Source organism: Crinia signifera, chromosome 4 (genome assembly GCF_055691185.1).
Source record: "Crinia signifera chromosome 4, ASM5569118v1, whole genome shotgun sequence".
NCBI classification, from domain to species: Eukaryota; Metazoa; Chordata; class Amphibia; order Anura; family Myobatrachidae; genus Crinia; species Crinia signifera.
In genome coordinates this window covers 308,413,227-308,431,512 of record NC_139220.1, presented here as the reverse complement: position 1 = coordinate 308,431,512, position 18,286 = coordinate 308,413,227, and the positions used below count along the sequence as shown (strand labels likewise).

Here is an 18,286-nt window from a genome sequence, read left to right as displayed (position 1 = left end):
TTTAGGTGCTGAGCTGTGCCTGGTGCTGGGGGTATATTAACCCCTGTTTAAGTGGGATACGTGGCGCCTTGTTATTCATAGTTATGGGGTGTTATATTTGTAAATGACCCAGATGAAGTAACTACCAATCTGTTCTGACCAGAATCCCCGATGACTCAAAATTGCTGTCCCATTTCTCTCTGGTTCCACTACTGTACATAGTAATTAATGGTTATCACCCTGCAACATGTTTTCTGGTTTAAATTAGTCTAACCCTTTCTTAAACATATGAATAGTGTCTGCCATCAAAACCTTCACTGGGGGCTGCCCGCGTGTCCAGTGTACAGTACTTGGGGTAAACAGTTCCCCCCTCTGTATTGGCCATTAATGTATTTGTGTATAGTAATCATGTCTCCTCTTGCCTAAACCAGGGTTGCCTACCCTCCTGGAATGGCCGGGAGGCTCCCGGAAATTGGGTCCACCTCCCGGCCCCTTGGAAAGGCGGGCAAGCCTCCCGGAATCCCCCCAGCCTACCGCAATTTCCATTGGACGAGGGAGTCCATGGGGACCCAAAGACGTGAATTATGTAATTGTGGCCCGCCACCCGCTCTGCAATGCCTGAAATACCAGCATTGCATGTTCGCTGGCCCTGCCCCCTTCTTCAGCTAGCTCTCCTGGAGAGGGAAGCTGAAAAGTAGGCAACCCTGGCATAATTTGTGTTACTATTTCCCCATAACTCAATTAATCCATATCCTTAATCAATTTAGTTACTCTTCTTTGAACCCTTGCTAGTTACAAGATGTCTTGTTATGGAGTGGTGCTCAGATCTGTACACTGTATAAATATGAGGCTGTACCAATGATTTATATAGTGGCAAAATTACACTGACTTCCCTCACCTCTATGCCCCTTTTAATGCATTCTAATACTTAATTGGCCTTTGTTGCTGCGTCTTGACATTAAGCACTGTTGCTATGTCTACTTACAATGAGCACCCCCAAATCACACCTACTTACTTTTCTTCACTCCTCTCCGGGAGAAGCCTGGATAGGAGTAGGGCTCCCTTTCCTTAATATTTGATATTATCTCCACATTATTTGTTACTACTAGGTCCAGGTTCTAGTTGGTTCCTCTACTATTTGGGACAAGTAGGAGAAGGTGTGCAGGCATGGTTGGTATGCAGGCAAGGGGTGGTGTGCAGGCAGGGGGATGTATGCAAGCAGGGGGTGTGTAAAGGCAGGTGGTGGAATGCAGGCAGGGGGCAGTATGCAGGTAGGGGGAGGTATGCAAGCAGGCAGTGGTAGGTAGGCACGGGGTGGTATGCAGGCAGAGGGAGGTATGCCAGCAGGCAGTGGTCTGTAGGCAGGGGGTGATATGCAGACAGGGGGATGTATGCAAGCAAGGGGTGTGTATAGACAGGTGGTGGTATGCAGGCAGGGGGTGTTATGCAGATAGGGGGTGGTATGCAAGCAGGCTGTGGTATGTAGAAAGGAGGTGGTATGCATGCAGGGGGGTGGTATGCACTTCCTCTTGCATTTGCATTGCTTTATGACCGCATATGATAATCTGCTGCCATTGGGCACAACCTGTACCAATTAAAGATACGCCTGCGCACATAGTCCAGGAACTGATCAGCTGTATACTTATATGAAAATGTATGCAGGCAGGGTGTGGTGTGCAGGCAGGGTGTGGTGTGCAGGCAGGGGGTGGTATGCAGACAGGGGGATGTATGCAAGAAGGGGGTGTGTATAGACAAGTGGTATGCAGGCAGGCGGTGGTATGTAGACAGGGGGGGTGTGCATGCAGGGGGTGTTATGCAGATAGGTGGTGGTATGCAGGCAGGCGGTGGTATGTAGACAGGGGGTGGTATGCATGCAGGGGGTGGTATGCACTTCCTCTTGCATTTGCATTGCTTTATGATCACGTATGATAAGCTGCTGCCATTGGGCACAACCTGTACCAATTATAGATGCACAGGAACTGATCAGCTGTATACTTATATGAAAATTTATTTTCTTTATACAGATACTGAACAAAGGCAGAATAATGAGAGTGGGCACACAGGAGAGGACCCGAGATCAAATCCTGGTGACCCTGTTGCTTCCAATAACCGGTGACTTCATCCCATCATTCCGCATTGTGGCTTATTATGTTGTGACCACGGGAGCAGGGCGTGAGGTGGTGGCCGACTCTGTCTGGATTGATGTGGAAGATACCTGTATGGGGACGGTAAGAGATGATTAAAGTATTTGTAGTGAGCCAGATTATTTCAGCGGTGGTCAACAATTGATACTGAAGGCTGATCAGGTGATCGGGCCAATTATTGTACAGTATAAGGGGGCATTCAAGCCGGGATTCCGACTGTCCGAACGTCGGAATCCTGGGCCATTTTCAGTTTTTCTGATAGTAACTCGACAGCCGAAATTCACTGTTCAGTGGATTGGCAAAAACGCAGCCGTTTTGTCGAAAAACAGCCACGAATTCAACAATCCACAGCCGTTTCCGAGAGTACAGACTCGGCTCCACAGGGACGCGGGTCTGTAGCAGGAGAGTCACATCCGGGATTGAATACCTTAACTGCTGATATTTCCACTGATGGATTTTCGGCAGACATTGAATATCCCCCTAAGTGTCTAACTAAAAAAAGATTAATTTAGGCGCTGCTATAAGATCAAACTAGTGTCACCTGGTAGGTAATAATAATTAGATGCTGCAGAGTTCTAGGATGCCTGTGAGAGCATTCTAAGATAACTTTACAAAAGTGTCAATAATAACTTCAATATATTTGTGATCTCTGCGCTAATTTACATAAAACAAGGCTGATATAAAATTATATACCAACACATCAATACAATGTAATACAGGTATATCCCATATCCGAATAATTCCTATTTTTTTTATATACTTACCTTGTCCCCCGGTGTCCACGGCGGCCATTGAACTTCTCTTCAGTGGCATCACCAGTCCCAAGGATGAATTGCGCCGGGGATGCCACTGCAGCTGAATCTGAAGGCCACTGTGGATGCCAAGGGACTGTTGGGGCAACGCTTAGGGATCAAGTGAGTATGAAAAAAAAAATCTGAATCAAAATGCTTGTAGTCGCGAGCATTTCGGATAAGGGATACTCAACCTGTAATTTATTAAATAATGGTACTTGTTTTCTAGCACGGTGCCCACGATATTCAGTCATATGGCATCTTATGCATTGTATCGCATCGCATACCATATATTCGGGTTGGCGTTTATAGTGGGGGTGGCATGAGGGTGCTTTTAACATTGTAAGCACCCATTACGGTGCTTATACAATTAATACTCTTATAGGGGGCCCATTTAACATTGAAAACACCCATTAGGGTGCTTATACAATTTTAAATCTTATACCATTGTATATGGCATACAATGTGATGGTATACAATTTAAAATTGTATAACATCGGCTGCCATCGCGTAACATCGCATAACATTGTATGGCTTATGGTATGCGATGCGATGGGCGCCGTGCTAGGAAACAAGTACCTAAATAATAAACTATAATATGCCCTAGAGTCATAAAGTTTAAGTGAAATCATAATGCATGCTCAACACATCAAAAAAATTTTTTTTTATTAACCCCTTCCTGACAGCCAGTTTTTGCGTTCCTGACAGAGCCCTTTTTTTCAAATCTGACATGTATCACTTAAGTGGGGATAACTTTTTTTTGCTTTTACTTATCCCAGTGATTTTGAGATTGTTTTTTCGTGACACATTGTACTTCAAATTAGTGGTAAATTTGGGTCGATACAGTCTGTGTTTTTTTGTGAAAAATACCAAAATGTCGTAAAAAAATGGAAAATTTAGCAATTTGCAAAATGTTAAATTTTCTGCTTGTGAGACAAATAATCATACCACTCAAAATAGTTAATAACTAACATAGACCATATGTCTACTTTATGTTTCCATCATTATTTCAACTTCCTTTTAATTTTTTTGGACACTAGGAGGCTTACAATATGAATAGCAAATTCTCAAATTTTCAAGAAAATTTCAAACACTGATTTTTTTAGGGACCAGTTCAGTTCTGATGTGACTTTGAGGGACTTGTATGTGAGACACCCCCATAAATGATACCATTTCAAAAACTGCACCCCTCACAGTATTCAAAACAGCATTTTGGAAGTTTGTTAACCCTTTAGGTGTTTCACAGGAATAAAAACAAAGTGTAGGTGAAATTTCAAAATTTCATTTTTTTTGCAGATTTGCAATTTTAATACATTTTTCTAAGGAACACAGTACATTTTACTAGAGAAATGTGACTAAAAATTGATTCCCCTAATTCTTTTGTTTTCATAAATATCCTATATGTGGCCCTAGTGTGCACGTTGACCAAACCACAGGCTTCATAATAGAAGGAGCACCTACTTGATTTTGGAGCCTCCTTTTTATGAGATTATTTTTTAGGCACCATGTAGGTTTCTAGGCACCATAAGATGCTAAAATTTAGGAACCCCCCCACAAGTAACCCCATTTTGCAAACTACACCCCTCAGGGAATTCATCTAGGGGTATAGTGTACATTTCAAACCCCCAGGGGTTTCACCAATTGTGGTACAACTGGGCAGTGAAAATGAAAAATTAAATTTTTTACACAAAAATGCAGTTCTGGCTCAAAATTTTTCATTTTCAGAAGGTATGAAGGAGAAAAAGCACCCCAAAATCTGTGCCCCAATTTCTCCCGAGTACGGCAATGCCTCACATGTGACCAAAAAATACCATTTGGGTGCATGGCAGGACTCAGAAAGGAAGGAGTGATTTTTGGATTTTGCAGCTCAGATTCTGGTGGAATGTTGGTGGGTGCTATCAGAATCAGAATCAGAATCAGAATCAACTTTATTGGCCATGTGTGCTTGCGCACACTAGGAATTTTTTTCGGATTTACAGTGCATCATCAAGCAGGGATGGGGGAGGGGGGGGGGGGGAGAGAGGACATTGCATACATTACATTGAGGACATTACACATTACATGTAGGGGAACACATGCCCGCCGAGCTGCGCAGCGCCTAGGCAGCCATCAGCGGCGCCACTGGTCGTTGCAGCAGTTGGTAGGTGACAATATGAGCAGGGACAGTACAATTTATACACAGGGAACACATACCCGCCAAGCAGCACATCGCCTAGGCAGCCATCAGCGGCGCCACTGGTCGATGCAGCAGTCGGTAGGTGACCATATAAGCACGGACAGAACAGTTTGTCACACAGGGAACACATGTTGCATTAGCAAGACCCCCCAAGCACCAATACAGTGGAACCCCCCCACAAGTGACCCCATTTTGCAAACTACACCCCTCAGGGAATTCATCTAGGGGTATAGTGTACATTTCAAACCCCCAGGGGTTTCACCAATTTTTATACAACTGGGCAGTGAAAATGAAAAATTACAGTTTTTTACACAAAAATGCAGTTCTGGCTCAAAATTTTTCATTTTCATAAGGTATGAAGGAGAAAAAGCACCCCAAAATCTGTGCCCCAATTTCTCCCGAGTATGGTAATGCCTCATATGTGACCAAAAAATACCAGTTGGGTGCATGGCAGGACTCAGAAGGGAAGGAGTGATTTTTGGTGGTGGAATGTTGGTGGGTGCTATGTCGCATTAGCAAGACCCCCAAAGCACCAATACAGTGGAACCCCCCCACAAGTGACCCCATTTTGCAAACTACACCCCTCAGGGAATTCATCTAGGGGTATAGTGTACATTTCAAACCCCCAGGGGTTTCACCAATTTTGATACAACTGGGCAGTGAAAATGAAAAATTACATTTTTTTACACAAAAATGCAGTTCTGGCTCAAAATTTTTCATTTTCAGAAGGTATGAAGGAGAAAAAGCACCCCAAAATCTGTGCCCCAATTTCTCCCGAGTACGGCAATGCCTCACATGTGACCAAAAAATACCATTTGGGTGCATGGCAGGACTCAGAAGGGAAGGAGTGATTTTTGGATTTTGCAGCTCAGATTCTGGTGGAATTTTGGTGGGTGCTATGTCGCATTAGCAAGACCCCCCAAGCACCAATACAGTGGAACCCCCCACAAGTGACCCCATTTTGCAAACTACACCCCTCAGGGAATTCATCTAGGGGTATAGTGTACATTTCAAACCCCCAGGGGTTTCACCAATTTTGATACAACTGGGCTGTGCAAATGCAAAATTACATTTTTTACACAAAAATGCAGTTCTGGCTCAAAATATTTCATTTTCACAAGGAATGAAGGAGACGAAGCACCCCAAAATCTGTGCCCCAATTTCTCCCGAGTACGGCAATGCCTCGCATGTGACCAAAAAATACCATTTGGGTGCATGGCAGAACTCAGAAAGGAAGGAGTGATTTTTGGATTTTGCAGCTCAGATTCTGGTGGAATGTTGGTGGGTGCTATGTTGCATTAGCAAGACCCCCCAAGCACCAATACAGTGGAACCCCCCACAAGTGACCCCATTTTGCAAACTACACCCCTCAGGGAATTCATCTAGGGGTATAGTGTACATTTCAAACCCCCAGGGGTTTCACCAATTTTGATACAACTGGGCAGTGAAAATGAAAAATTACATTTTTTTACACATAAATGCAGTTCTGGCTCAAAATTTTTCATTTTCATAAGGTATGAAGGAGAAAAAGCACCCCAAAATCTGTGCCCCAATTTCTCCCGAGTACGGCAATGCCTCACATGTGACCAAAAAATACCATTTGGGTGCATGGCAGGACTCAGAAGGGAAGGAGTGATTTTTGGATTTTGCAGCTCAGATTCTGGTGGAATTTTGGTGGGTGCTATGTCGCATTAGCAAGACCCCCCAAGCACCAATACAGTGGAACCCCCCCACAAGTGACCCCATTTTGCAAACTACACCCCTCAGGGAATTCATCTAGGGGTATAGTGTACATTTCAAACCCCCAGGGGTTTCACCAATTTTGATACAACTGGGCTGTGCAAATGCAAAATTACATTTTTTACACAAAAATGCAGTTCTGGCTCAAAATTTTTCATTTTCACAAGGAATGAAGGAGACAAAGCACCCCAAAATCTGTGCCCCAATTTCTCCCGAGTACGGCAATGCCTCACATGTGACCAAAAAATACCATTTGGGTGCATGGCAGGACTCAGAAAGGAAGGAGTGATTTTTGGATTTTGCAGCTCAGATTCTGGTGGAATGTTGGTGGGTGCTATGTTGCATTAGCAAGACCCCCCAAGCACCAATACAGTGGAACCCCCCCACATGTGACCCCATTTTGCAAACTACACCCCTCAGGGAATTCATCTAGGGGTATAGTGTACATTTCAAACCCCCAGGGGTTTCACCAATTTTGATACAACTGGGCAGTGAAAATGAAAAATTACATTTTTTTACACAAAAATGCAGTTCTGGCTCAAAATTTTTTATTTTCAGAAGGTATGAAGGAGAAAAAGCACCGCAAGATCTGTGCCCCAATTTCTCCCGAGTATGGCAATGCCTCATATGTGACCAAAAAATACCAGTTGGGTGCATGGCAGGACTCAGAAGGAAAGGAGTGATTTTTGGTGGTGGAATGTTGGTGGGTGCTATGTCGCATTAGCAAGACCCCCAAAGCACCAATACAGTGGAACCCCCCCACAAGTGACCCCATTTTGCAAACTACACCCCTCAGGGAATTCATCTAGGGGTATAGTGTACATTTCAAACCCCCAGGGGTTTCACCAATTTTGATACAACTGGGCAGTGAAAATGAAAAATTACATTTTTTTACACAAAAATGCAGTTCTGGCTCAAAATTTTTCATTTTCAGAAGGTATGAAGGAGAAAAAGCACCCCAAAATCTGTGCCCCAATTTCTCCCGAGTACGGCAATGCCTCACATGTGACCAAAAAATACCATTTGGGTGCATGGCAGGACTCAGAAGGGAAGGAGTGATTTTTGGATTTTGCAGCTCAGATTCTGGTGGAATTTTGGTGGGTGCTATGTCGCATTAGCAAGACCCCCCAAGCACCAATACAGTGGAACCCCCCCACAAGTGACCCCATTTTGCAAACTACACCCCTCAGGGAATTCATCTAGGGGTATAGTGTACATTTCAAACCCCCAGGGGTTTCACCAATTTTGATACAACTGGGCTGTGCAAATGCAAAATTACATTTTTTACACAAAAATGCAGTTCTGGCTCAAAATTTTTCATTTTCACAAGGAATGAAGGAGACAAAGCACCCCAAAATCTGTGCCCCAATTTCTCCCGAGTACGGCAATGCCTCACATGTGACCAAAAAATACCATTTGGGTGCATGGCAGGACTCAGAAAGGAAGGAGTGATTTTTGGATTTTGCAGCTCAGATTCTGGTGGAATGTTGGTGGGTGCTATGTTGCATTAGCAAGACCCCCCAAGCACCAATACAGTGGAACCCCCCCACAAGTGACCCCATTTTGCAAACTACACCCCTCAGGGAATTCATCTAGGGGTATAGTGTACATTTCAAACCCCCAGGGGTTTCACCAATTTTGATACAACTGGGCAGTGAAAATGAAAAATTACATTTTTTTACACAAAAATGCAGTTCTGGCTCAAAATTTTTCATTTTCAGAAGGTATGAAGGAGAAAAAGCACCCCAAGATCTGTGCCCCAATTTCTCCCGAGTATGGCAATGCCTCATATGTGACCAAAAAATACCAGTTGGGTGCATGGCAGGACTCAGAAGGGAAGGAGTGATTTTTGGATTTTGCAGCTCAGATTCTGGTGGAATTTTGGTGGGTGCTATGTCGCATTAGCAAGACCCCCCAAGCACCAATACAGTGGAACCCCCCCACAAGTGACCCCATTTTGCAAACTACACCCCTCAGGGAATTCATCTAGGGGTATAGTGTACATTTCAAACCCCCAGGGGTTTCACCAATTTTGATACAACTGGGCTGTGCAAATGCAAAATTACATTTTTTACACAAAAATGCAGTTCTGGCTCAAAATTTTTCATTTTCACAAGGAATGAAGGAGACAAAGCACCCCAAAATCTGTGCCCCAATTTCTCCCGAGTACGGCAATGCCTCACATGTGACCAAAAAATACCATTTGGGTGCATGGCAGGACTCAGAAAGGAAGGAGTGATTTTTGGATTTTGCAGCTCAGATTCTGGTGGAATGTTGGTGGGTGCTATGTTGCATTAGCAAGACCCCCCAAGCACCAATACAGTGGAACCCCCCCACAAGTGACCCCATTTTGCAAACTACACCCCTCAGGGAATTCATCTAGGGGTATAGTGTACATTTCAAACCCCCAGGGGTTTCACCAATTTTGATACAACTGGGCAGTGAAAATGAAAAATTACATTTTTTTACACAAAAATGCAGTTCTGGCTCAAAATTTTTCATTTTCAGAAGGTATGAAGGAGAAAAAGCACCCCAAGATCTGTGCCCCAATTTCTCCCGAGTATGGCAATGCCTCATATGTGACCAAAAAATACCAGTTGGGTGCATGGCAGGACTCAGAAGGGAAGGAGTGATTTTTGGTGGTGGAATGTTGGTGGGTGCTATGTCGCATTAGCAAGACCCCCAAAGCACCAATACAGTGGAACCCCCCCACAAGTGACCCCATTTTGCAAACTACACCCCTCAGGGAATTCATCTAGGGGTATAGTGTACATTTCAAACCCCCAGGGGTTTCACCAATTTTGATACAACTGGGCAGTGAAAATGAAAAATTACATTTTTTTACACAAAAATGCAGTTCTGGCTCAAAATTTTTCATTTTCAGAAGGTATGAAGGAGAAAAAGCACCCCAAAATCTGTGCCCCAATTTCTCCCGAGTACGGCAATGCCTCATGTGTGACCAAAAAGTGGCAGGACTCAGAAGGGAAGGAGTGATATTTGGATTTTGCAGCACAAATTCTGGTGGAATGTTGGTGGGTGCTATGTCGCATTAGCAAGACCCCCAAAGCACGAATACAGTGGAACCCCCCCACAAGTGACCCCATTTTGCAAACTAAACCCCTCAGGGAATTCATCTAGGGGTATAGTGTACATTTCAAACCCCCAGGGGTTTCACCAATTTTGATACAACTGGGCAGTGAAAATGAAAAATTACATTTTTTTTACACAAAAATGCAGTTCTGGCTCAAAATTTTTCATTTTCAGAAGGTATGAAGGAGAAAAAGCACCCCAAAATCTGTGCCCCAATTTCTCCCGAGTACGGCAATGCCTCATGTGTGACCAAAAAGTGGCAGGACTCAGAAGGGAAGGAGTGATATTTGGATTTTGCAGCACAAATTCTGGTGGAATGTTGGTGGGTGCTATGTCGCATTAGCAAGACCCCCAAAGCACCAATACAGTGGAACCCCCCCACAAGTGACCCCATTTTGCAAACTACACCCCTCAGGGAATTCATCTAGGGGTATAGTGTACATTTCAAACCCCCAGGGGTTTCACCAATTTTGATACAACTGGGCAGTGAAAATGAAAAATTACATTTTTTTACACAAAAATGCAGTTCTGGCTCAAAATTTTTCATTTTCAGAAGGTATGAAGGAGAAAAAGCACCCCAAAATCTGTGCCCCAATTTCTCCCGAGTACGGCAATGCCTCACATGTGACCGAAAAATACCAGTTGGGTGCATGGCAGGACTCAGAAGGGAAGGAGTGATTTTTGGATTTTGCGGCTCAGATTCTGGTGGAATGAATGGTGGGTGCTATGTGGCATTAGCAAGACCCCCGAAGCACGGTGAAATTATGAACCTAATAATCCATAGATGTGTGGTATATTTTAAAACACTCCTTTATACATAGGCCGGGTTTGTCGGGGCAAGTGTCACACTGGAAAATAGTTTGCTTTCTTATTCCCTTTTTATAGCAAACTTTGCACCTTTTTTGTGTCCTGCCCTTTTTTCCAGTGGAGGGGATTTCATCAGGAAAATGCTGCCCTGGTACAATACGGGGGCCAGTACTAGAAGTACTGGGGCCCTCTGCCTGCTGGTTCCCAAATATTAGGCCCTTTATGACTTCCTCTTGAAAGTGCATAAATGTCCCCCTCTGGCCGGTAGAACGGAATAGCACGTAAGCGTTATACAGTGCCATCTGGATGATATACACGGCCAGCTTCTTGTACCAGATTTTTATTTTCCACAGGGCACTGCACGGCTTCAGTACCTGATCTGAAAGATCCACTCCGCCCATGTACTTATTGTAATCCAGGATACAATTAGGTTTGGAGGTGTGGGTACTGGTACCTCGTACAGGGACGGAGGTGGTACTGTCTCCGTGAATTGTTGTCAGTATAAGGACATCCCTCTTGTCCTTATATTTGACCAACAACATATTTTCGGTGCATATTCCCCTGCTTTCACCCCTTCTCACTACTTGGGCAATGTGCGTTTTTGGGAGGCCTCTTTGGTTCTTGCGCACAGTACCGCAAGCTGCTGTACCTCTTGAACCAAGGGCCTTAAACAGGGGGATGCTAGTGTAAAGGTTATCCACATAGAGGTGATAACCTTTATCCAGGAAGGGGTGCACTAAATCCCAGACAATTTTTCCACTAACACCTACGAGGGAGGGGGGGCATTCTGGCGGTTCAATTCTTGAATCCTTCCCTTCATATACCCTAAACATGTGGGTGTACCCTGAGGTGCTTTCACACAGCTTATACATTTTTATGCCATACCTTGCCCTCTTACTGGGAAGGTACTGGCGGAATTTAACCCTTCCTTTAAAATGTATAAGGGACTCGTCAATACAAATACATTTTTCAGGGATGTACATCTCTGCAAATTTGGCACTGAAATGATCAATGACCGGCCTGACTTTGAATAGCCGGTCAAAGGTGGGATCATCTCTGGGAGGGCACTGTGCATTATCGTTGTAATGCAAAAATTTAAGAATCGTCTCAAATCGAGCCCGGGGCATGGCCATACGGTAAAATGGGGTGCTGTACAGAACATCTGTACTCCAATATTGCCTAATTTCTGGCTTTTTTACTATGCCCATATGAAACACCAGACCCCAAAACGTCATCATCTCTACTGCATCTACAGGGGTCCACCTAGCAAATGATGACGTGGGGTTTTGAGCAATAAACTGCTGGGCATATAAATTAGTTTGGTCCACCATTAAATTTATAAAATCATCAGAGAAAAATAATTTGAAAAAGTCAATTTCTCTGAGACCTGTGGAATCAAATTGGATTCCTGGCATGGCCAAAAACTCAGGAACCTGGGGCTCAAAATTGTCTGGTGGTGGGGTCCATACGAGATCAATTATTGGGGGGGGGGTCTCAGCTGCTCTACGGGGGCGTCTTTGAGGGGGTCCCTCATCACCAGAGGAGGAAGAGGAGCTTAAGACAAATCCTTCAAATTCCCCGCTTGCATCACTGGCTGTGTCAGAGTCAGAGGCAAGCATGGCATATGCCTCCTCCGCTGAATACATTCTTCTGGATGACTGGGATGACATTTGGGATGACATTTGGGATGACATTTGGGATGCCATTTTTATTTTTGTGTTACTGGTAGTGAAATGTTTCAACACGTGTATAGTGTAGGGGGGGGTACAAACTTTATTTCAACCCGGGGGGTATGTAGTGTGTAGTGTGTATGTAGTGCAGAAAAAAAAAATACTTTATACAGGAATTTGATCCCAATAAAAAAAAAAAAAAAATTGAAGGGGTTAAAAAAAAAAAAAATTGAAGGGGTTAAAAAAAAAAAAAAAAAAGGTCCTGCGCCAAAATTTGAGCACAGATGTTGGTCAGTAACGTCCGTCACTGAACAGCGCTCAAAGGCAACAGGAATTTGATCAAAAAAAAAAAAAATAGATCAACCCTGTGCCGAAAAAGCTGATCAGTGATGTACGTCACTGATCAGCGCACAGTGGCCACAGGACACCCACAAAATCACAGTGTGTGTAAAAAAAAAATTAAAAAAAGACCCCACAGCACCCTCAAAAAAAAAAAGGTGATCAGTGATGCGACACTGATTACCAGTGAGGGGCAGCAGGTGCACAACCTTTGGTGCAACTGACAGTGCAACTGGCAGCAACTGACAGGTATATATAAAAAAAAAAACCCTGCGCCCCCAAAAAGTTGCTGATCAGCACAGATATACTGATCAGCACAAAAGGGGGGTAGCAGACACAAAATATACACTCTCTATCACTCTCTGTCACTATCTCTCTCTATCTCTCACTATCTATCACTATCTATCACTATCTATCACTATCTATCACTCTAGGACACTGCAGCAGCAGCACTGACAGTTATATGTATAAAAAAAAACCTGCACCCCCAAAAAGGGGGGGTAGCAGACACAAAATATACACTCTCTATCACTCTATGTCACTATCTCTCTCTATCTCTCTATCTCTCACTATCTATCACTATCTATCACTCTATGACACTGCAGCAGCAGCACTGACAGTTATATATATAAAAAAAAAACCTGCACCCCCAAAAAGGGGGGGTAGCAGACACAAATCTCTCTATCTCTCACTATCTATCACTATCTATCACTATCTATCACTATCTATCACTCTATGACACTGCAGCAGCAGCACTGACAGTTATTTATATATAAAAAAAACCTGCACCCCCAAAAAGGGGGGGTAGCAGACACAAAATATAGCTCTCTCTGTCACTATCTCTCTATCTCTCTCTATCTCTCTCTCTATCTCTCTATCACACTGCAGCAGCAGCAGGAAGTCCCAAGAAGTCAGATCCAGGAAGCGTCCAGCACGCTACAAGCAGTGATCAGGTGATCAGGTAAGGTATTTGCAAGGATCAGGTAAGTATTAGCAAGGATCAGGTCAGTATCACGGCAGATAGGCACGGTGACTGCTCTGCACGCTATTCCAGACCGGAATGGCGTCTGCAGCGCAGTCACCGTTAGTTTAAATGTCGCGCCTTGGCTGTGATTGGCTGTCGGTCCGACGGACCAATCACAGCCTTGGGGGCAGGTGGGGTGAGGGTGGGGTGAGGTGTCATCGTCACCGATGACCCCCTCATGCCCCCTGACGCCCGGCGGTGATTGACACCTGTGTTACCGAGCGTCTGATTCGCTGGTAACACAGGAAAACGCTGTGAATGGCTGTTCACACTGAACAGCCAATCACAGCGATCGCCGAAGGGGGGGCGGCATCGCAGCCCCGCCTGGGCATGCAGGGACATGTCTGCTGTCAGGGACAGCAGACATCGTCCCTCTGTCACTGCGTCTCTAGACGCAGTGACAGTTTAAAGTCATGACGTACATTTATGCCATGTGTTGGGAAGTACATCCCGGCCATGACGTAAATGTACGTCAAATGTCGGGAAGGGGTTAAATATACATATATATATATATATATATATATATATATATATATATATATATATATATATATATATATATATATATATATATATATATATATATATATATATAGAGAGAGAGAGGTGGATAATTCATGGTTACATTTTAGGTCTCCTTAGATAACTGCAAACAAGAATATGAAGCATGCAGCTTCTAGAAATGAAGGGGCAGATTGTCCTGTACAAATGTTCCAATAGGAGCGTGAATACAGTAAATGAAGTTCCACAGTCACATCAGTGGTGCCCTGTTCTGAGCTAGTTAGCGCTCCTTGTTCCCTGAGACTGGCGCATGTGCTATAGGCTCTGGCATAATGACAGCATCTACTCGCTTTCAGAGAGGAGGGAGGGGGCCAGGGCCGGCACTAGGGTGTCCGGCGCCCTCCTGCAAACCATACATTTTGCGCCCTTTCACATTGCCATTGCAACAAGCTGCAGCCCGATTGTGGGAGTGTATGCAACATGCGATCCTATGGAGGATCTCGGGTGCATGTACACGTATGTATGCATACACCATCTTAGTGCTGTGTCTGCAAAATGTTGCAGGCACTAAAGGTGCCCATACACAATGTGAGAATCGCATACGTTATGGGCTAGATCGCATCGCACGGCATGCATGAAATGTGTGTGCGATGCAATCCGAAAGCAGTACAAAAAGTATGTGCAGCACTCGTGACTGAGGGGGAAAGGAGGGGAGAGAAGGAGGAGATAGAGGGGAGGAGATAGAGGGGGCGGAGTGTTGAGAACTGGCAGTGGCACTGGCACAGCACACTGAGAAGAGGGAAGAGGAGGCGGCACTGCTGCCTGTTCGTCATGTGATTGACAGCTGACAGGCGCAGTGAGCAACGGGTAGGGGGCAGATCCAGACATGAAATGTCATCCAGGCATTCACAGACAGCGCTACATGCTTCAGAGCAAGTGTCCGGGAAGAAGAGGGGACAGGTCGCAGGAGGAGGACAGTGTGTGCGCGGTGCAGGGAGCTGCTCAGCCTCTCCATACTGCCGGTGTCAGACAGGCGCTGCGGGTGGCGTGCAGGAGTGCAGGAGGCAGTGACAGTGAGGGCTGAGGCAGCTTTAGCAGAGCAGGGGGGAGACAGCGCCTTTTCAGCATGGCGCCTCCCTGCTTTGCAGGAGCTGCTGAGTGGGTAGCACCGGCCCTGGAGGGGGCACACAGGAACTCTCCTCTCTCACTTAAAACTCCCCTGTTCCTGCCCCTCAAAAACTGTGAGAGGATTCTATCATTTTAATGAGGGGGATCTAAATAATGGATTGAGGAGGTGCTGCAGTGAAACTTAAATGTAATAATTACATACAGTACCTCCCAACTGTCCCACTAAACGCGGGAATGTCCCGGTTTTTGGGGATGTTCTGCGTCCCTCCCGTGGCCGGTGGTGTCCCGCTGCGGGGGGGCAGTTGGGAGTCCCCCCAATCTGACAGAATAGACACGGTGCGCATGCGCACCGTGTCCATTCAGAGGCGTAGCGGGCTAAAACGGGGGAGCTGCCCTCATTTGCATATGCCGGACCCTCATTTACATAAGACACGCCCCCTTTCACCGCACAAGTGTCCCTATTCTTGATAGGGTAAAGTTGGGAGGTATGTAATTACATTCATTTGGCTTACAGCTGCCATATTCTCCTCAAACTCTTTTTGAGGGCCTGCCCTAATTAGTAACAAGCCATCAATATGGCGGGGTATAAAATCAATCCATCTGCAAAACTTGGAGTCTATGTAAATAATCTTCATTCAACGGCAAACATGTAGGCATTACCGAAATCATGTGCCATATTTCTGCCCATGGCACACCCCGTTGGAGGTAGTAGGTCGCATCAAAATAGAAGTTCCTAGTAAGGGTTTTCACTAAAAGTAGAAGAAGAAAACATTGCGTATTGAGTGTGGAATATTATCCTATAAGGTCACTACATCAACACTACAGTACGAAGGGCCCAACACTAGGGATGCTGCCAATCAGAGGACTGACTCAACAAAATCCTGAAGAGGGCTTGTTAAATATACTTACAGACTTCCTCTACACCATTAGCCCTAACCATCCCTTCCTGCAGCTTAACCTTAACCCTCCCTTCCTGCAGCCTACCCTTAACCCAACCACCGGTAGTGCCTGACACTACCCCTGCAGCTCAACCCTCCGCATTAGTACTGAACCTTAACTGTCCCACAGCCTAACCGTAGCTCCTGCAGCCTAACTCTAATCCTCCACACCCCCACAACATGACCCATGCCCTCCATTCTAGTGCCTAACTCTAATCCCTGCATGATGCCGCCTAAACCTAACCTCCCTTCTAAGTGCCTAAACTTAATCCCCCCTTCTAAGTGCCTAAACCTAAACCCCCTTTTAAGTTCCTAACCTTGACCCTTTCCGCAGGCTAACCTTAACCCCCCCTGCAGCCTAACCCGAAATTCCCCCTGACTGCCTAAACCTGACCCCCTTTTCTTTGCCTGACGCTACCGCTTCCAAGAGACATCCTGGCAGCCTGTATTCTGGCACCAGCATCATCATTGGGGTTGGAATTCCGCCTCCCAGTTGTGGCTGGAACCGCCGGGGTACTGAACGCATCCTGTTGTACAGGCATTGGCAAACACTTAATACTGAAAGCAGGACATAACTCATTTAGTGAGTGCTAAAGGAGTTGTGTCTTCTTTTTAAATTGGGACCTTTTATGTTATGGAATTTTTTTCTATAATATTCATTTGAGCAGCATAGAAAAAAAAAAATCGGAAAAATCTGACCCATCCCCAGAAATACAGAACTAGTTCAGTTATTAAGGCCATGACATTTTAATAATACAAGAAAATGCGGTACTTGTGAGTTAACTGGGCGCCCGATTTCTAAATCTGGTCGGATCGGGCACATCGCATCGCATCGCATGCGACCATCGGATGCGATGCGATGCGATGACCCGATTTTTCCATAGGAATCAATGTTAAAATGGACTGAGTCCATTTTAACATGGAATTCAATGGGAAAAGGGGTCCTTTTCATACCCCTACTATCCAAGTGGGCATGGAGTTGGATATAAACCTGTGGCGAGCGCAGCGAGCCACCGAGCCCGAAGCGTGGCGAGCGTAGCGAGCCCCGCGAGGGGACACAGAATACCGTCCCCTCGCGGGGCTCGCTTCGCTCGCCACGCTTCGGGCTCGGTGGCTCGCTACGCTCGCCACAGGTTTATATCCAACTCCATGCCCACTTGGATAGTAGGGGTATGAAAAGGACCCCTTTTCCCATTGAATTCCATGTTAAAATGGACTCAGTCCATTTTAACATTGATTCCTATGGAAAAATCGGGTCATCGCATCCGATGGTCGCATGCGATGCGATGCGATGCGATATCGCATCGCATCTGATTGTATGCCTTAACTTAAGGCATACAATCAAAAAATCGGGCGCCCAGATAACTCATAAGTACCCAAAATGTAAATGTGTATTGTGCCATGAAGTATTGAAAAAAATAACAAATGCAGTGTTGCTGCATGCATGCATGAGCCTAATACATAGCAATTGCGTCACACAGCTGGAGTTGCGTGGAGAAAGAGACAATGACAATGCGGTACAGGCCCCTGGAGCATCTATGAAACTGAGACTGAGAGCGGATCACAAGGCCAGTGTGGGGCTGGTGGCGGTGGACAAAGGTGTCTATGTGCTGAACAAGAAGTTTAAGATCTCCCAGACCAAGGTGCGTAGTTACAGTATGTGTGAGAGGTATCTAGGTTTTTTGTATAGTAATAAGAAAAACATGTTCACAAATCATGTGTACTTCTTATTATTAAAGGTTTGGGACTCCGTGGATAAGTACGACATCGGCTGCACACCGGGGAGCGGTGCTAATGCCCCAGGAGTATTTTATGATGCCGGTCTGGCCCTACACACCGCCTTCCAGCAGACAACTCCTCAGAGATCAGGTGACATAAACATAACTGCATAAGTCATTATACAGGACACTATGTCAGTACACAAAGTATCAGTATAAACACAGTACGAGAATGCTTTTT

General features: G+C 45.1%; 2 protein-coding genes across 2 annotated transcripts in view; one reads left to right on the top strand and one right to left on the bottom strand.

The window, feature by feature from the left end:
- The window catches only part of LOC146075793 (A.superbus venom factor 1-like), a 262,596-nt gene that overhangs the window by 64,061 nt on the left and 180,249 nt on the right, over positions 1-18,286 (bottom strand). The window lies entirely within an intron of this gene.
- LOC146072190 (venom factor-like) overlaps positions 1-18,286 on the top strand; it is a 113,210-nt gene that overhangs the window by 56,303 nt on the left and 38,621 nt on the right. The window contains exons 13-15 of the mRNA XM_083179516.1: positions 2,004-2,207; positions 17,809-17,970; positions 18,067-18,196. Coding sequence (XP_083035642.1) covers positions 2,004-2,207; positions 17,809-17,970; positions 18,067-18,196 — 496 coding nt within the window. The remainder of the gene's footprint in view (positions 1-2,003; positions 2,208-17,808; positions 17,971-18,066; positions 18,197-18,286) is intronic.